The sequence below is a fragment of the Chrysemys picta genome, chromosome 14, assembly GCF_011386835.1.
Source record: "Chrysemys picta bellii isolate R12L10 chromosome 14, ASM1138683v2, whole genome shotgun sequence".
NCBI classification, from domain to species: Eukaryota; Metazoa; Chordata; order Testudines; family Emydidae; genus Chrysemys; species Chrysemys picta.
The window spans coordinates 1104028-1121984 of NC_088804.1; the positions used below are offsets into that span (position 1 = coordinate 1104028).

The 17957-nt window shown below is 51.4% G+C and overlaps 1 protein-coding gene across 1 annotated transcript in view; it reads left to right on the forward strand.

Annotated features, from left to right (window-relative positions):
* Positions 1-6135: 6135 nt before the first annotated feature.
* The window catches only part of FA2H (fatty acid 2-hydroxylase), a 60984-nt gene continuing 49162 nt past the window's right edge, over positions 6136-17957 (forward strand). The window contains exon 1 of the mRNA XM_005313504.4: positions 6136-6508. Coding sequence (XP_005313561.1) covers positions 6236-6508 — 273 coding nt within the window. The 5' untranslated portion in view covers positions 6136-6235. The remainder of the gene's footprint in view (positions 6509-17957) is intronic.

The window sequence follows — 17957 nt, forward strand, 5'->3', positions numbered from 1 at the left end:
GGGAATGTCAGCTGCATGGAGTTTGGGGGCCACACAGGGACTGGCTTGGGTTCATTGTTCCCCCCCTGCATGCTCTGGGGGGTCCCCTGGGAGGGTTTTCAGGTGTTGGCCGAGGATGCTGCACTGGGCGTCTAGCAGGCCCCTTCCCGTCAAGGGAGCTGGGTTGAATCCACTGCCTCAGCAGCAGCGTGGGCAGTGGCTGGCAGCGGAGGAGGAGCAGAAGGAGAAGGTGTGTTCCCAGAGAGGAGCCATGACTATAGCGGCAGGCTGGACCTGAAAGGACTCAGCCACCAGCTGCACACGTGGCTGCCTAAGAGCAGGACTTATTCCGGTCAGTCGCAGCACTGCACCGCAGGAACATTGGTCTCACAAGCAGGAGAAGAGCAACAGCATCATGGACTTTGCCACATCTTCCACCCAGTTTGGCAGATGGGAGAGATGAGCAGGAGCTGCCTTTGTCAAATGTGTGAAGGCAGCATGCAGTTCCTAGAGTGTTTCCTGTGGAAATGGTAGCACTAACCTCATGTACCAAGGAGGGGCAGTGTGGAGGCAGGCATAAGTATGAACACTCCTAGAGTATGGGGTTGTGTCCCTGACCATCTTGGCTAATAGCCATTGATGGCTGTATCCCCATGAACTTAGCTAATTCTTTTTGAACCCAGTCACACTTTTAGCGTTTACAACATCCCCTGGTTACGAGTTCCACAGCCTGACTGTGTGATGTGGAAAGAAGTTCTTCCTTATGTTTGTTTTAAACCTGCTGCCTGTTAATTTCATTGGGTGACCCCTCGTTGGTGTGTGAAGTGAAGGTGTAAACAACAATTCCTTATTCACTTTCTCCTCCTCCTTCATGATTTGATAGACCACTAGCATATCCCCTTTAGTCGTCTCTTTTCCAACCTTAACAGTCCCAGTCTTTTTAATCTCTCCTCATACGGAAGCTGTTCCATACCCCTAATCATTTTGTTGCCCTTCTCTATACTCCCCTCCTCCCCATATATCTTTTTTGAGACAGGGTGACCAGAACTGCACGCAGTATTCAAGGTGTGGACGAACCAGGGTGATGTGATATGTTCTGTCTAATGGCTCCTAACAGTCTGTTAGCTTTTTTGAGTGCCGCTGCACTTTAAGCAGATGTTTTCAGAGAATTATACATGATGACTCCAAGATCTTTTTCTTGAGTGGTAAAAGCTAATTTAGACCCCATAATTTTGTATGAACAGTTGTGCATTACTTTGCATTTATCAACATTGAATTTCATCTGCTATTTTGTTGCTCAGTTGCCCACTTTTGTGAGATCCTTTTGGCATGGCTACACTTGCAGATGTACAGCGCTGTGAGTTAAACCTGACTTCGTGCAGCTAAGTAGGGAGAGCGCTGCAGTCTGTCCACACTGACAGCTGCCCAGCGCACTATCGTGGCCACATTTGCGGCAATTGCAGCGCTATTGGGAGCGGTGCATTATGGGCAGCTATCCCACAGAGTACCTCTTCCCATTCTGACGCCATGGGTTGTGGGAAGGGGGCGAGGGTGCGGGGGATTCTGGGTCCTGTCCCAATGCCCTGTGATGCATTGCTTCGCATCCCAGCAATCCCTTTGTTTCTGTCCACCTTTGGCGCCATCTTTCAACGGTTTCTGTGCAGCGCGATCTGTCTGCGGGAAATGGAGTCCGAACTGCTGAGACGTATGCTGACGAGTCTCACCAGCACGTCACGTTTGGCTATCGAACTATTCCTTAAGATCCAAAGTGACAGTGAGGGTGAGGGTGAGGAGTCCGACGATGCTATCGAGACGCGTAACGCGTACGACACGAAATTGCTTGTGGCATTCATGGACATGCTTAGCACCATGGAACGCCGCTTTTGGGTTCGGGAAACAAGCACCGAGTGGTGGGATCACATCATCATGGAAGTCTGGGATGATGAGCAGTGGCTGCAGAACTTTCGGATGAGAAAAGCCACTTTCATGGGACTGTGTGAGGAGCTTGCCCCCACCCTGCTGCGCAAGGACATGCATCCAGCTCCTTGTAGAATCTGCAGGTCGTGGGGGGAGCACCCGAGCGGCCGTTTGCATCGCGGGCTTTGTGGTAGGCACTCCGCAGTTCCTTGACTTTAATCCTGCACTGCAGAGCGTCCCGGTCATGGCCCCTTTCCATCATGTCCTTTGTTACCTTCCCGAAGGTATCGTAATTCCTACAGCTGGAGCGCAGCTGGGACTGGACAGCTTCCTCCCCCCAAACACTGAGGTCCAGCAACTCGCCATTGCTCCATGCTGGGGCTCGCTTGGCGCATGGAGGCATGGTCACCTGGAAAGATTCACTGATAGCACTCCACGCCACGCCGGGCTGAGCAAACAGGAAGGGGATTTTTAAAATTCCCGGAGAATGTAAAGGGTCGGTCACATGGTTGGTTACCTGAGGCCAGGGCAGTAGAGTTTGAACTGATGACCAGAGTGGCTAGAACAGGCATTGTGGGATACTGTCGAATAATTCTGGAGGCCATTCAGAGTGCATTGGGTGGCCACACTGGCGCCGCAGCGCTGCACTCACTATTCCTCTCGGAGAGGTGGAGTACATGCAGCGCTGCAACCAAGGAGATACAGCACTGCAAATGCCTTGCCAGTGTGGATGGGGAGTGAGTTATAGCGCTGGGGGCGGCTTTACAGTGCTGCAACTCGCAAGTGTAGCCAAGGCCGTAGAGCGCTTTGAGCTAAACCAGCCTTCGTAGAGCACAGTAGGGAAAGTGCTGCAGTCTGTCCACACTGACAGTTGCAAGCGTACTGGCGTGGCCACATTAGCAGCTCTTGCAACAGCCACAGAAAGCTGTGCATTGTGGTAGCTATCCCAGCATGCAAGTGGCTGCAACGTGCTTTTCAAATGGGGGTAGGGTGAGGTGGAGTGTGACAGGGAGTGTGTTGTGTGTATGTGGGGGAGAGAGAGTGGGTTTTTGGGGGGCTGAGAGCATGTCAGCATGCTGTCTTGTAAGTTCAGACAGCAGCAGACTCCCCCTGCCCCCTCACACACAGCATTCCACAGTAACGGTTGCTTTGTCTCGGAGCAGATAAGCAGCCGGCTGTCAAACGGAGCTTTCAAAGGGCATATCCAAAACAATGACAAGAGTGGCCACTTGATTTAAGGGGATTATGGCACTGTAATTGCACGCAGACTCACCCGGCAGTGCCTCCTGCTGGTCTCTCAGGGAATTAGCTCTCCAGCCTCCAGAGCGCCCTGTCAGCCAGTGTCTTGCCTTGTTCTGGGCCTGGTGTCCCTCCCGGACCTCGGTGCCCCTTTCTCTGGGTGCTGCCCCAGGCAGTACCTCCACAGTTTCTCTGGGTCTCCCACCCAGGGGAACCCCCACCCACTAGCCCCGCCTTAGTCATAGGCTACTGCCGGTCACCAACTAGCCCCTGCTCTCTGGGGCAGACGGCAGTATAAGCCACATCACAGGCAAGGTTAGGTTTGGACCTGCTGCCTCTACCTATAGTGGGGCTGCCCCTCTGCAGCCCTAGTACTCTTTAGTGGGCTCTGCTAGGCTGGAGCTCCCCGGCCCTTCCCCAGCACTGCTCCGCTCTCAGTACCTTCCTCAGCTCCCCAGGCAGCCTGGTCCCTCCCTTTCCAAAGGCTAGAAAGAGAGTGAGAGTCTCCTGGCCCATGGCCCACTTATAAGGGCCAGTTGGGCCCTGATTGGGGCATGGCTACAGCTGAGCCTGCCTCCGCAATTAGTCTGGGAGCTCCTTGCTCCAGCCACAGCCCTTTCCTTGGCTGTTTTTAAGCCTCTCAGAGCTGGAGTGGGTAACCACCCCGCTACAGGCACGTTTCCCGAGGCTGATCAGAGTGCAGTAATGTAACACCTCGTTCACACTGATGCTGGGGCTCTCCGGTGGGGATGCATCAAATGTTATTCCTCTCGCCGAGGTGGAGTACCAGGAGCGCTGTAGCCACAGAATCAGAGCGCTCTACATGCCTTGCTAGTGTGCCCGGGGCTGCTTTAATGCGCTGTAACTCGCAAGTGTAGCCAAGTCCTTTGTAACTCTTTTTCACTGCACTGTTGGGTTGTTGCTGTTGGCTTTTTTGGGGTGCCACCTCACCTTTTTCCAGATCATTTATGAATATGTTGAACATCATTGGCCCAATACTGATTGCTGGGGGACCTCGCTATTTACCTTTCTCCCCTGTGAAAACTGACCATTTATTCCTACCATTTGTTTCCTATCTTTTAACCATGAGAGGACTTCCCCTCTTAACCCATGATGGCTTACTTTGCTTAAGAGCCTTTGGTGGAGGACAAACACAACTAGCCATAGCCCCCTATCCCCCTCTCTTCCCCACAAGTTTCCTACCTAACCATTCCTTTCCTCATCATCTCCCCATTCCATTCCTCTGGTCTTCTCCCATGCTGTCCCGTAGGCCTCGGTCGGTCCCCCTCTCCTTGTTCACTGAACAGCCAGTGTTTCCTTATTCTGCACATGCTCATTTTACCAATGTTCATTTTCCAGTGAAAGGTACTTCAGTCACAAAGATATTTATCAGCACAGTAAAGTAGGAAATCTGTGTCACACAGAGTTTTACATTCTTCTGTTTGGGGGAAAGTACAACCCCACCTCACTCGTGTCCCAAGAGCAGTATCCCCTTCCCTCTTTTGATGTGCCTTTGTGCTCCACACCCTTCCTCACACCATTATCATCTGTTATCCATGCTATGGCTCTTCGTGGCGTGTCCCCACCCTATGTATTATCTCTCATATACTGGGGAACGATGACTCCCGCCTCTGGCCGGCCCATGACACCAGCCTTCACTGCCCCCTTGTTACACCCTTGTGCTGTTTCCCATGCTGCCCCTTAGGTGTGGGAGGTGCTCTCTGCAACCATCAGCAAAGCTCCCTCACTGTGCTCCTTCAAATCCCTCCTTAAAACTCTCCTTGGCTGGGATGCTGCTCACAAAAAGCTGGACAAGGGTAAGCCAGCTGGTGTATGGGCTGTGTTTGTTTGTACAGCGCCTAGCACAACAGGGTCATGGTCCCTGACCGGGCTTCTGCATCCTACCACAATACAAACAATTGATAATAATGAAAATGGTGGTCCAGATCTTTGTGCCAAGGGAGGTGAAGGTGGTTTTACACTATCGTTGCTTTCCCCTGATACCCCAGGCCAAGCTTGCTGAGGTTCAGTTCAACTACCATCATAAGCAACCTCAGGGCTGCTCTAATTTATGGCTGTCTGCAACAGTCCCCATTATGGAAGCTGGGGATTGTCGAAGGGCAACCTGTTCTGGCCATGGTCCATCCACAAAACACCCCCTGTGCGGGGGTCCCCTGAGCATCCCCAGCCAGATTCTCTGGCCAGGTTTCATGCTGCGTTGGGCCCCCAAAGCAGTGCAAAGGGGCCAAGGATCCGGCCTCTTGTAGTCTCAGCCCAGCTGTAGCTGACCTGCACTTTGGGGAGGGCCGTTGGTACCTTGCCTGTGTGGTTTCCTGGAAGGTGACACACACAGTTATAATCCTAGCAGCTTTTTGTGGAGTGTATAGTGAATAGGGCTAATTATTAACCAGAATGGGTAATTATTATTACTAATAACAGTCACCTGCTCCCTTTCTAGGTATCCAAAACCTCCGTGAAGTGGCTTCACACCCTCCTCTGGGTGTCCAAACCCCTCGAGGTGGCTCCCCTCTATCCCCTGTGGGTGGGGTGGGGCATCTTGTCTGTAACCCAGGCTGAGGGAGGCAGTGTGTATCTCTGGACTACAGCGCTAGAGTGGACTGGCAGGCAGGAGAGTTGGGCTCTGTGCCCTGTTCCCTGCCGGGTGACCTAGGGCAAGCCACAGTCCCCACTTTGTGACTCAGTTTCCCCTCTGTAAAATGGGGCTGCCACTCCTGCCCACCTGTCTGACGTGCTTTGCCGCTAGAGGAGGGCTGGGCGTTGTTAATAACACTCAGCGGCACCCGGCACCGAAGCAGGGCCCCGCGGCCAGCCCTGCCCGAGTCGCGCGGGATCTCTCCCTTGCTCCGGCTGCCCCCAGGGGAGGTGGGTCTGGCTCAGGGCCCCGCCCTCACCTGGACGCTCTCGCCCTGCCCGCCGCCCCAGCCACCAATCACAGCCACACGCGCCTCGTGAATATTCATGATCACGGGGCGGGGGCGTGGCGCCGCTCATGCCTATGCATGCCATGTAAACGAGCAGGTGCCAGGCTAGCTGCTGAGTGTTTCCTGGCTAGCGGAGCTCGTGCGTCCTGCGCCCGGCCATGGCCCCGCCGCCCCGCGCCTACAGCCCGGCCGAGGTGCGGCAGCGCTGCGCCCAGGGCGCCTGCCTTGTGATGCGGGGCCGCCGCCTCTACGACCTGAGCGGCTTCGTGCGGCTGCACCCGGGCGGCGAGCAGCTGCTCCGGGAGCGGGCGGGCAGCGACGTGAGCGCCGCGCTGGAGGGGCCGCCGCACCGGCACTCGCGCAACGCACGCCTCTGGCTGGAGCAGTACTACCTGGGCGAGGTGCGCCCGGCCCCCGCGCCGGAGCCGCAGGTACCGTCCCGCCCGGCCCCCGCCCTCTGCACACCTCCAGCCACTACCCCCTGCGCCCCGTCCCTGCCCTCTGCGCCCTCTCCCTGCATTGTGCACACCCTCTGCGCCCCGTCCCTATCCCTATCCCTACCCTCTGTGCCTCGACCCCGTCCCTGCATTGTGCACATCTCCAGCCAGTACTCCCTGCACCCCGACCCCGTCCCTGCATTGTGCACACCCTCTGCGCCCCGTCCCTATCCCTATCCTCTGTGCCTCGACCCCGTCCCTGCATTGTGCACATCTCCAGCCAGTACTCCCTGCACCCCGACCCCGTCCCTGCCCTCTGCGCCCTCTCCCTGCATTGTGCACACCCTCTGCGCCCTGTCCCTATCCCTATCCCTACCCTCTGTGCCTCGACCCCGTCCCTGCATTGTGCACATCTCCAGCCAGTACTCCCTGCACCCCGACCCCGTCCCTGCCCTCTGTGCCCTGCATTGCGCACACCTGCAGCCTGCACCCCAGATCCCCCGTCCATCTGTGCCCTATCCCTGTAGTGCACACCCCTAGCCCCTGCATCCATCCCTATACCCTATTTGTGCCCTCTGCACATCAGACCCCCAGGTCCTGGTCCCTGCCCTCTGCAGCCTGGTCCCTCCCTGGGTCCCTTCCCCGCCCTTCTGTGTCCTGTCCCTGCAGTGTGCGTGCCTGTCTCCTGCATCTATCCCTGTACCCTGTCTCTGGGCTCTGTATTCACCTGCCCTGTGCATGGTGTGCCCCTGCACCCCGCCCCCTGTGTCCCCTGCATCACTCCTTTATTCATCCCTTCCTTCTGCTCCCCCTTCACTTGGGCTGGGCTCTTCACCCACCTGCACTGCCACTGCTCTGCCCCACCTGGGCCCACTGCATGGCATCCCACTCTCATGCCCCCTCATCCCATTTACTTGTCTCTCACTTGCCTTACCCCAAACCTACCTTGTGACACCCCAGCCCCTGCATTCCACCTGGCCCCCATCCTGTGTCCTTCCAGCTGCCTGGATTCCTCCTCCTCCTCATACTGTCCCCTGAGTCCTCCTTTCCCTCCTCCACCACCCCTGAACTTCATGTGTTTCCTTGGTCCTGCAATAACCTGCTGTTCCCCCTCCCCCTTCCCCAGTAGTACAGCTGGGAGGGGTGCTTAGGGACAGCTGAGCCTGGTCTGGCAGATATCACCACTATAACTGCCCTGTATCCAGGCACTTGTATTTTGCATCCAGCCACTTGAACCATGTCCCTGCACCTCTCATTTCCTGTCCCTGCCCTTCACCTGCATGCCCCCCCTTCACTTCCATGCTGGCTTATTGCTCATTTTCTGAATTCAGCACTAACCCTCTACCCCCATCCTCTTCCCCACTGTTCTCTCTAGGATGTGGAAATATAAGGGGGGGAGTGTAACAACCCAAGGTTTGTGGTTCGCTAGCCCCGCCTTAGCTCATAGCAAATCCCTTTTGCAATCTCTGCTCAGTTCTAAAATGTTGTGTTGATGGGGAAACTCCCAGAGTTAGAGCAGTTGTTTCTGGATGGCAGGGAGGGGAAGATCGGGGGGGACACACAAATCCCAGCGTCAGGTGCCTAGAGGTGGGTTGTATTGTATACATCCCCCTCAAGACTCCCCCCCTCCGCCCCAGTCCATTCATACGTCAGAGAATTTCACCACCAAGATTAAAATAATTGTCTCCTTTAGGCTAAAATGAGGGTTTAATATTTCAAAATTGTTCCCAGAAGTAGTGGGAAAATGCTTCATTTCTTCATGCAGCCATCCTGGTGCTCAATTCATTAATTCCCCTCTCAAATAGCTTGTATGCTGCTTTGAAAGGCTTCATTTCTGTGCATGGGCGAAAGGGGTGGGAGGGGTAGTTAACAACTGATGCCAGAGCAAACGCCGCACTCCCATCACTGCATGGCACTGCCCCACTGCTCAATCAATATTACACTGTCAGTGATTATACAGAAACAGTGAACTAGTCTTTTGAGCTTGTACCCAGCTTCTGTCATAAAGCTCTGTACTGACGCACCAGTAACTTTAGCAGTAAAAATTGGTTGGGTCTGAAAAATTACCAGATTTTCTCTGAAGGTGAAGAGGAAAGTTTGTGCAAAGTTTGAAGAAAATCCATCTAACCAGTTTTGAGTAACTGGTCTCTTAAATAATTACCCTGATTTTTAAATCTTGATTCCTGTTTAACGTTTCCTGGTCTCTCATAACCTCAGGAAAAAAATGGCTTGTTACTAGTGCTAAATGCAGTTTTTCTTAAAAGTACTTTATTTGCTAAAAAATGCAGTTTCAGTTGACCATAAAGGTCAGTGATAGGGTGCTCACCGGAGGTATGAGACATCCGCTTCAAACCATTGCTCTGGAACAGAGCCAAAACAAAATCTTCTGATTTAATTGAAAACTCTGAATTCTTATTTGGTTTGACCTGGATTGAATTTAAAAAAAAAAAAAAATTCTGTACTGGCACCGGACCAGAACATCAGTTGTTCACCAAGCTCTGTGTGTTATTGTCCCTGCAAACTTTCCCTAAAATTAAATCACCTTCAGCTCATGTGCCATCTGGATTGAAAGAAAAGTTTTGCTTAATCCTCACTATTAGCAATAGTGGAGATAGATTTGGGCCCAACCCAGCTGCTGTTAATGCCAACTCTGTACTATGTGTTGCTCGCTTCCATTAGCAGGCATGTGATGTGCTGGGCGTCTTCCCAACATGGAAGTCACTGCCCAAAAGCTTTACACTTCAAAAAGACAACAGGCAGAGATGGAGGGTAGAGGAGAGCAGGGGACAAGAGACAGGTAAGTTGGCCCGGTGATGACAGGCTACATGTTGATGATGCACAGCTTGAATGTGTAATCATGTTAAACTACGTATTGGAATGTCTAGCAAATGCCAGATTAGCTTAGAGCCTTGCTGTTATCCCTGTAGGGGTCATGGTGGAAATGCATGTTCAGGAGGGGATAGTAGTTGTGCCACCTGACTCAGGAATCATGGGAGGTGGCGTGGTGACCTGGGTTGGATAAGCAGAACAGAGGGTCACACTGAGACTGGCACTATTGGGATTGCAGTGCAGATGGAGGTGCTAAATAGGGAAGATCTTGTCCTGTGGCCCAGGAAGGCAATTTTAGCAGTGTTTTGTATCAAGTGTTGGAGGCAACATATAGTAGAGAGGCCAGAGAAGAGTCTGCAGTAATCACAGCTGGGTCCTAGCTCAGAGTTCCTGCTGTAGGAATAGAGAGAAGGATGGATCTTAGTTGTATGGCTGAAGTGGCAGCAGGGTTCAGATATGTAGGGCAAAAGAGAGGGACGAGTCAAAGCTCACTTGTGGCATATATACCAGGTTGTTGGGAAGGCCTCTGTGCTGCCCTCAGTTACAGTGCAGGTGGTGTTGCAGGCAGAGGGGGGGATAGAAGAGGTTTGGGTAAGAAGGTTAGGAGTTCTGTTGTAGCCAGGGGATGGTTGCATTGGGAGGGAAAGCAGCCACAGGGCATTGAGGTTACAGTGTCTGAGGCGTTTGCTAAGACGGCAGATGTGGTGCCGTTAGAAAGCTTACTTTGATTTTCCCCCTTGTAACTGTGGGGCAGTGATCCTTGTACTTCCATTAGGGTGACCAGATGTCCCGATTTTTATAGGGACAGTTCCAATTTTGGGGCCTTTTTCTTATATAGGCACCTATTATCCCCCACCCCCTGTCCTGATTTTTTACACTTGCTATCTGGTCACCCTAGCTTCCATATTTGTAGGTTTGAGTCTCATCGGCACCTAGACTGTGCTTGAAATGAGGAAGTACTTGGCTTGAGATGAAAAGATCCAAAAATGGCTCCTTGAAATTTCAAATGTTTAATATTACTTGTGTCCCACTGTCTACCCAGTGAAACCATATTGTGCCACAACATTTGTGTGGTAGATAGCTTTGGAGGCTGACTTGGACGCAGGCCAGCTTTCTAGGGCAGGGATAGAAAAATGGTTAAGAAACTCTCATTACTTGAAAACTAGGCTTGGTTCACTCCCTCTGAAGCTGCTGGAGAGAGATCTTGTGGCAACAGATTATTTTCATCATCAACCTCTGAACCCGCTAAAGAAACTTCTCAAATGTACAGTAAATGCCAGCATCTTGTAGAAGTGCTAGTTGTAAATCAGGCTAATCAGAGAAATGTAGGGTTGGAAAGGACCTTGACAGGTACCCAGAAATCACCTACTACAGGACAGGCCCAACAAGGACAATAACAGAACACCACTGGCCATCACATACAGCCCCCAGCTAAAACCTCTCCAGCGCATTATCCATGATCTACAACCTCTCCTGGAAAATGATCCCTCACTCTCACAGACTTGGGAGGCAGGCCAGTCCTCGCTTACAGACAACCCCCAACCTGAAGCAAATACTCACCAGCAACTACACACCACACCACAGAAACACCAACCCAGGAACCAATCCCTGTAGCAAACCTCGTTGCTTACTCTGTCCCCATATCTACTCTAGCGACACCATCAGAGGACCCAGCCACACCATCAAGGGCTCATTAACCTGCACATCCACTAATGTTATATATGCCATCATGTGCCAGCAATGCCGCTCTGCCATGTACATTGGCCAAACCGGACAGTCCCTCTGCAAAAGAATAAATGGACACAAATCAGACATCAGGAATGGTAACATACATAAGCCAGTAAGTGAACACTTCAATCTCCCTGGTCATTCTATTACAGATTTAAAAGTCACTATCATTGAACAAAAAAACTTCAGAAACAGACTTCAAAGAGAAACAGCAGAACTACAATTCATTTGCAAATTCAACACCATTAATCTGGGCTTGAATAGGGACTGGGAGTGGCTGGCTCATTACAGAAGCAGCTTTTCCTCTCCTGGAATTGACACCTCCTCATCTATTATTGGGAGTGGACTACATCCACCCTGATTGAATTGGCCCTGTCAACACTGGTTCTCCACTTGCGAAGTAACTCCCTGCTCTCCATGTGTCAGTATATAATGCCTGCATCTGTAACTTTCACTCTATGCATCTGAAGAACTGAGGTTTTTACCCATGAAAGCTTATGCCCAAATAAATCTGTTAGTCTTTAAGGTGCCACCAGACTCCTTGTTGTTTTTGTAGATACAGACTAACACGGCTACCCCCTGATACTTGACATCTAGTCTGACACACCCCTCCACCCCCAGCTGAGGCAGGATCAAGAATACTTAGTAAACCTAGTAATGATTATTCTCCCTTGTAAATTTGCTTGAATGTTACAGCTGGAGAAGCAGTACGTCGCAGCACGGCTTTGTTAGTCACCCCTTTCAGACAGGCACAAAGAGGGTCTATTTGGCACGGAGACTCTAAAATCAAGAGCCCAGGTTTTTAATCCTAGCTTGCTTTGACTCTTATTTTTATTCTCTTCTCCCCCTCCCCGCACTCCTTTGCCAATGTTGGAATGAAGGCAGGCACTTCTTTGTGTGCATGGTAGCTACACAGCGAAATGGCATGTCTTGTCAGGTGTCCATCCAATCAGGCAGTGCTCTCAAGGAGTCATCATTAGCTTGGCCAGCAGTGCTCACATCTTAAATTTAAAGAGCCAGTGACCCGTTCAATGTTTGTTTAGAACTTAAACCCCAAGCAATATGATCTCAAAAGCTAGTTGTGGGTGAGATGTGAGGGTAGTTACCCAGGCATCTCTCACCAAACTCAAGCACTTGGAAGCAAGGCAGTGGCTCCCTAAGGAGGCTGTAAATAGTGTGTCCATGTAACAGACATGTACAGTATTCTTATCCAGTACAAAGAGCTCCTAGGTCATCACAAGACCCAGGTGGAGAGGGGGCCTTGGGCCTTTAACCTCTGCAATTCCTGAGACTGGGGAGCTGTCTCCTTCCCCTAATGCCCTCACCTCCCCAGTGGGGAAAGCAGCAGCCCAATTCACTTGCCACTGCTGGCAGGGCCGGCTCTACTGTTTTTGCCGCCCCAAGCAGCGCGCCGAATTGCCGCCGGCGGGGGCAGTCCGTGTGCCGTTAGGGCGGTACGCGCGTTTCTGCGGCGGCGGCAACTCGGTGGCAGCTTCTGTCTTCAGCTGGAAGACAGAAGCCGCGGAATTGCTGCCACGGGCGGCTGAACATAGAAGCTGCCGCCGAATTGCTGCCGCCGTGGAAACGTGTGCGCCGCCCTAACGGCACACAGACGGTCCCCGCTGTCCGCGGCGGCAATTCAGCGCGCTGCTTGGGGCAGCAAAAACACACAGACTGCCGCCCCTTGCAGATTGCTGCCCCAAGCACCTGCTTGGAATGCTGCTGCCTGGAGCCAGCCCTGACTGCTGGTCACCTCCGTCCACCTCCCTCCTTGGCTCCTTAACTACTCCCCTGCAGAGAGGGTGCTTGCTGCTGCCATCCAGGGATGCGGAGGTGTAGAAAAGCGCCAGCACAGCAGGCCAGGGCTCTCTCTTCTGCTCCTCCCACAGGTCTCTCAGTAGTGGTTCCACTCACTGCTGGCCTGGGGCTCTGTCCGCTTGCTGGCTGATTTCTGATCTCCTGCCTCCTGCTCTCAGATAAGCAGAGGCCGGGGTTATAATTAAAATAGGTCATTCCAAGGGCCTTCTCTCTGGAATGTGGAGGGGCTCCCTTGTTGAAAGCTGCCCTGTTCAGGGACACTTGCCTGAGACCCCCTTAGCACTCTGCACCCCCTTCACAGCAGCTAATATCAGGTGGACTCTTGCTGCCTACCCCTGGACCATAGCCTCCTCCCTTCCCTTTGGACTGCTTTCCCTTGGGGAGGGTGTCAGAGCCAGCATTGAGTGACATTCAGGGCATGGTGTGCAAGGTTCCTGTTTGGTTAATTTTGTTTTTTGTTTTCTTGGCTTAGCTTAGCCCTTGTGTTTCAGCATGGAGCAGCGAGGGCCGTGCACCAGCTGTCTCTCAGAGATGGCTTTGTAAATCGTAAAAAGAACAGGAGTACTCGTGGCACCTTAGAGACTAACAAATTTATTAGATCATAAGCTTTCGTGGGCTACAGCTCACTTCTTCAGATGTGGGCTGTAGCCCATGAAAGCTTATGCTGTAATAAATGTTAGTCTCTAAGGTGCCACAAGTACTCCTGTTCTTTTTGCGGATACAGACTAACACGGCTGCTACTCTGAAATTTGTAAATCATCTGTATTTTGGTATCCTAGGGCTCCTGTTAGCGTTTTTGAAACAAAATTCTTCTGTCTTTCAAATCCTTGGAATGGCAAACGGTCCCCAGCTCAGAGACTCTTCTCCTTTCTCCCATGCCACTCCCCTTCCAGCCCCCTCCCCCGTACTCCCAGAACAAGTCCAACAAGTTGATGTGAATGAAGCTAGCCGGACAAGCAAGTTCCTACTTTGCAGCCTGTTCTGGAAGGGAATGCCATTCATTGTACAAATGCATCAAGAACCAAGAAAGCAGACAGTGGGGGGAGATCAGACACAACCTGGCACAAGGCAAACTCTCTGTCTGGCATCTGCTGATTTAAGTAATAAGTGGCTTGCTTGCTGCACACGCTGCCCTCTGACTCAGATTTGCTTTGCCTGGACCAGGAAGGATTTAAATCCCATTTTAATGGCACTGCAAACACTTGTCACCCAGAGTTCCTGTTAAGAGGGTGAAAGTACACATTTCCCACTTGCCTTCAGTGACTGCTCGTGTGTAGTGGTGGTGTAGCCATGTCAGTCCCAGGATATTAGCAAAACAAGGTGGCTGAGGTAATAGCTTTTATTGGACCAGGTAATATCTTTTAGTCTCTCTCACTGGCAGAAGTTGGTCCAATAAAAGCTATTACCTCATCCACCTTGTCTCTTATTTTTTCCATATGTAAATTACCCTGTCCTTTGTTCAGACACCGCAGTTGTTCGGGCTTTAGGAGAGACTTATCTCTGTATTTGATGTGCCATGAGGGTTGCACTCAGAGCATTTTTCGTATGTCTACACTACCCACGTTACAGCGCGGCCATGGCAGCACTGTGATGGGGGCAGTGTAGACACCCTTTATTGCTGGGGGAGAGCTCTCCCGGCGATTAAAAAACCCCCACCTCAAACAAGGGGTGGTGGTGCAGCTCCCGGTGAAAAAGCGCTGTCTACGGTGGCGCTTTTCAGCGCTAAAACTTTTGTCACTCAAGGTGTGTTTTTTCACACCCCTGAATGACAAAAGTTTTAGTGCTGAAAGTGGCAGTGTAGACACAGCCTAAGTCTGCCTTTAAGGCCCCCATGACATCATGGCATGTCTTCAATTTGTCCCCAAACAGAGGCAAATCCTTCTCGCACAAGTCTGGATTCTGCAGTAGACTTAGGCACTGATTCTGATCTCCATTTACTACTCTGCTCCGTTCTGTTCTGTGAGAGAGCTTTGCTCTTGTTTCCCACCGGTGGGGAATGCCTGGTGTACTTAAAGGATGCTCAAGCAGCCCACGAGCTCTGTGAAATGAGACAAGCATGATTTCCAATAAGCACTTTTCAAATGGTTCCAGTGGAAGAACAAGCCTGCAGCCTATGGTTATCTCCTATTGTCGCAACCCTGTGCTAAGGACACCTGGTGCAGCTGAAAGAAATTCTCCATGTCTCTGGGTGATTCAGTCTCCCCTGGATCATTGGAATGTAGGCTTTAGGCCAGCTCACTTGCCATCTAGGAGTGTTGGTGTGTATGGCTGAAGACTGGACAGGCAGGAGACACATCCTGGAGAGGGAGGATTTTGAGGAATGCTGCATAGAACTTGGATGAGTCTAATGCTGGTTTCTCCAGTCTCTGTTAATGGCTTGAACCTGTTGGACCACATTCTGGCCCTATGTCTTGTATAAAGATAGTCTTTGACAGTAAAGAGGGTGGAGGACTGGGTGTGCACTTTGAACTGAGGTTTGCTGCCTCTCTCAGCTCTTGGAGGCAGAATTAATTAACAGTAGGTCCAGAGGTGAAAGTAGTTTAAAGGACTTACCGGTACGCTGGAGTCCTGAGCAGGGCGTGGCCTCAACCAGAAGAGGCGGGGCCTTTCAAGATTTAAAGATCCTGGGGCTCCAGCTGTGGCTGGGAGCTCCAGGGCCTTTAAATCACCCTGGAGCTACCAGCTGCAGAGGCGGCTGGGAGCCCCGGAGCTCAGGGGCGAATTAAAGGGCCTGGGGCGCCGACCGCCGGGGAGCTCCGGGCCCTTTAAATCACCGTGGGAGCCCTGCCGCCACTACCCCGGGGTGGCAGGGCTCGGGCTAGGGCTGGGGTAGTGGCGGCAGGGCTCCGGCGGTGATTTAAAGGGCCCGGGGCTCCGGCCGCTGCGGGGAGCCCTGGGCCCTTTAAATCCCCACCGGGGCCCCAGGGCTCCGGCAACTGGGCTTGGGCAGGGATTTAAAGGGCTCCGGCGGTGATTTAAAGGGCCCGGGGCTCCCTGCAGCGGCTGGAGCCCTGGGCCCTTTAAATCACCACTGGAGAAGCTGGTCTGGCACTGAGTACTGGACCAGCACGGCTTACTTTCACCTCTGAGTAGTTCTGAAATACAGGCAGAGGCCCCCTAGAATGTATGCTGATTTGTTCACTTGAACTTGCACAGTGGCTTGCTCTGTGATTGACTCTAATGATCCCAGATAGTCATGTTATCCAGTTCTGCAATTGCCATTATATCACATTGCCTCTTAAACTTCAGTCGTTCAGCTTTTTTTCCACTAGCAAGTCCTTAGAGTGTGTCTTTGAGTTCTGATTGCCAGCTGCACTGTAGGCACTTCTTAGTGAAGTGGTCGATTCTGAGCTAATAGCCTGAACTGTATAGAAAATTCTCTAAAATCCACAGCCTGACTGATGCAGGAACTGGAGTCCAGAGCTATAAAATAGGGCATTATAAACAAGGCATAAAGTTGGGGCCCCCAAAGAAGAAGTCCAAAATCTGCACAGAAATTAAGTGTGGGCATGTTAAATAGTGCTATATTTAATTAACTTTCATCTTCATTGTCTTGGGCATGAATGATGTTGGAAACCACTTACATCAGTCGATTTTAATGGTATTTTCCAAATGGAGGGAGGTGAGTGCCCATATACCATCGAAATGCATTGGGAGTTGGGTGTCTTTGAATCTCCCTGTCAAAAGTGACTAATTTTGTAGGCTTAAGTGGTCTAGTTCTCTCTGCCTTGTATGAGACTCAAGGGTCTCTGAGCAGTGGCCTGAGTGAATGTTGTCGTGTGGCTACTGCATGTTCTAATCAGGGTTCCTGATTCCCTAATTTTTAATTGCCATTTTCAGAGTTGGTGTCCCATGTGTGCCACCCTTTTGGGGTTCAAGCGTCTCACATGTCCTGGCTTCCAGGGAGCACTTCTGGGGCTTGGGCTTCCAGGTCTTTGAGTGCCTCAGGCAGGCACGTCCATGTCTGCTCATGCTTCTGGGGGTCCTCAGTATGTGTCCTCCAGACAACCACTCCCTGGCACGTATCCTAGGATGAATCATTAAACCCAATGATCTGAAATAAAACATTGTTAGTTTTGCAATCAGAGTAGAAAAATCAAAGCTAAGTGGGATAATTGTAATCTAGTCTCTACTCTGGCTAACAGCCTTGCTAGATGGGGGTGGTGGTGGCAGAATCATATAATTTAATCTCTGATTTAAGCAAAATACACTTTGATCAAGGCATCACTAGTGGTCTGCTGCTGTGTCAGTAAAGAGCCCCTGTACTATCACATTCCTTGGCTTGTGGCTTGGCATGGGTAGTGGTGAACTGCCTGCCTTACAAAAGAAGATCTCATGTTCCATTCAGAAGTGCTGTAAATATCGTGATGCTTTTTGTTGCTGAATGAATTTATTCTTCTGCATCTTCTCACAAGTGCACCAAATGTTTAATGATGCTTCTAATTAACATATTACTTTAATGGCCTGTGGCCTGCTGGATGGCTGAAGAGGACAAGAGCTTTGAGGACTCTACTAGACTTCTGTCTTCCTTCTGTCTTGGGGTGCAGGGGAAGAGCCTGTCTGGGGATGGGGGAGCAAGGTTCTGTTAGGGCTGGGGCCTGACATTCTTGGGATTCAAACCTCACTTATACTCCAGTTTGTCCAATCCATGATCTCTCTCAAGCATGTCTAAATAATAAAGGGTGCGTTGTGTTGAGGGTTGGGTAGCAGTGTCACCTTATCTTGAGTTTGGTATTTTACTTCTTGAATCCTGTCCCTCAAGACTAGTTATCTTAAACCATGAGTGTCGCAACTCAGCAGCACCTCAGCTGCCTACAGAACTGGCTCCTTGGCTTGAGGGCAGGGTGGGAAATGGTAGAAGCCAGGAGTGTGAATTTACTCTTGTGGAGACATTAGGAGCTCTACAGGGAAACTCTGCCTCATTAATAATGACTACTTCTTATACACAGTTGTTTTAGCCATGTTGGTCCCAGGATATGAGAGAAGGTGGGTGAGGTAATACCTTTTATTGGACCGACTTCTGTTGTTGAGGGGGTGAGGGCCTGGCCTATGTTACAGGGTCAGGTTG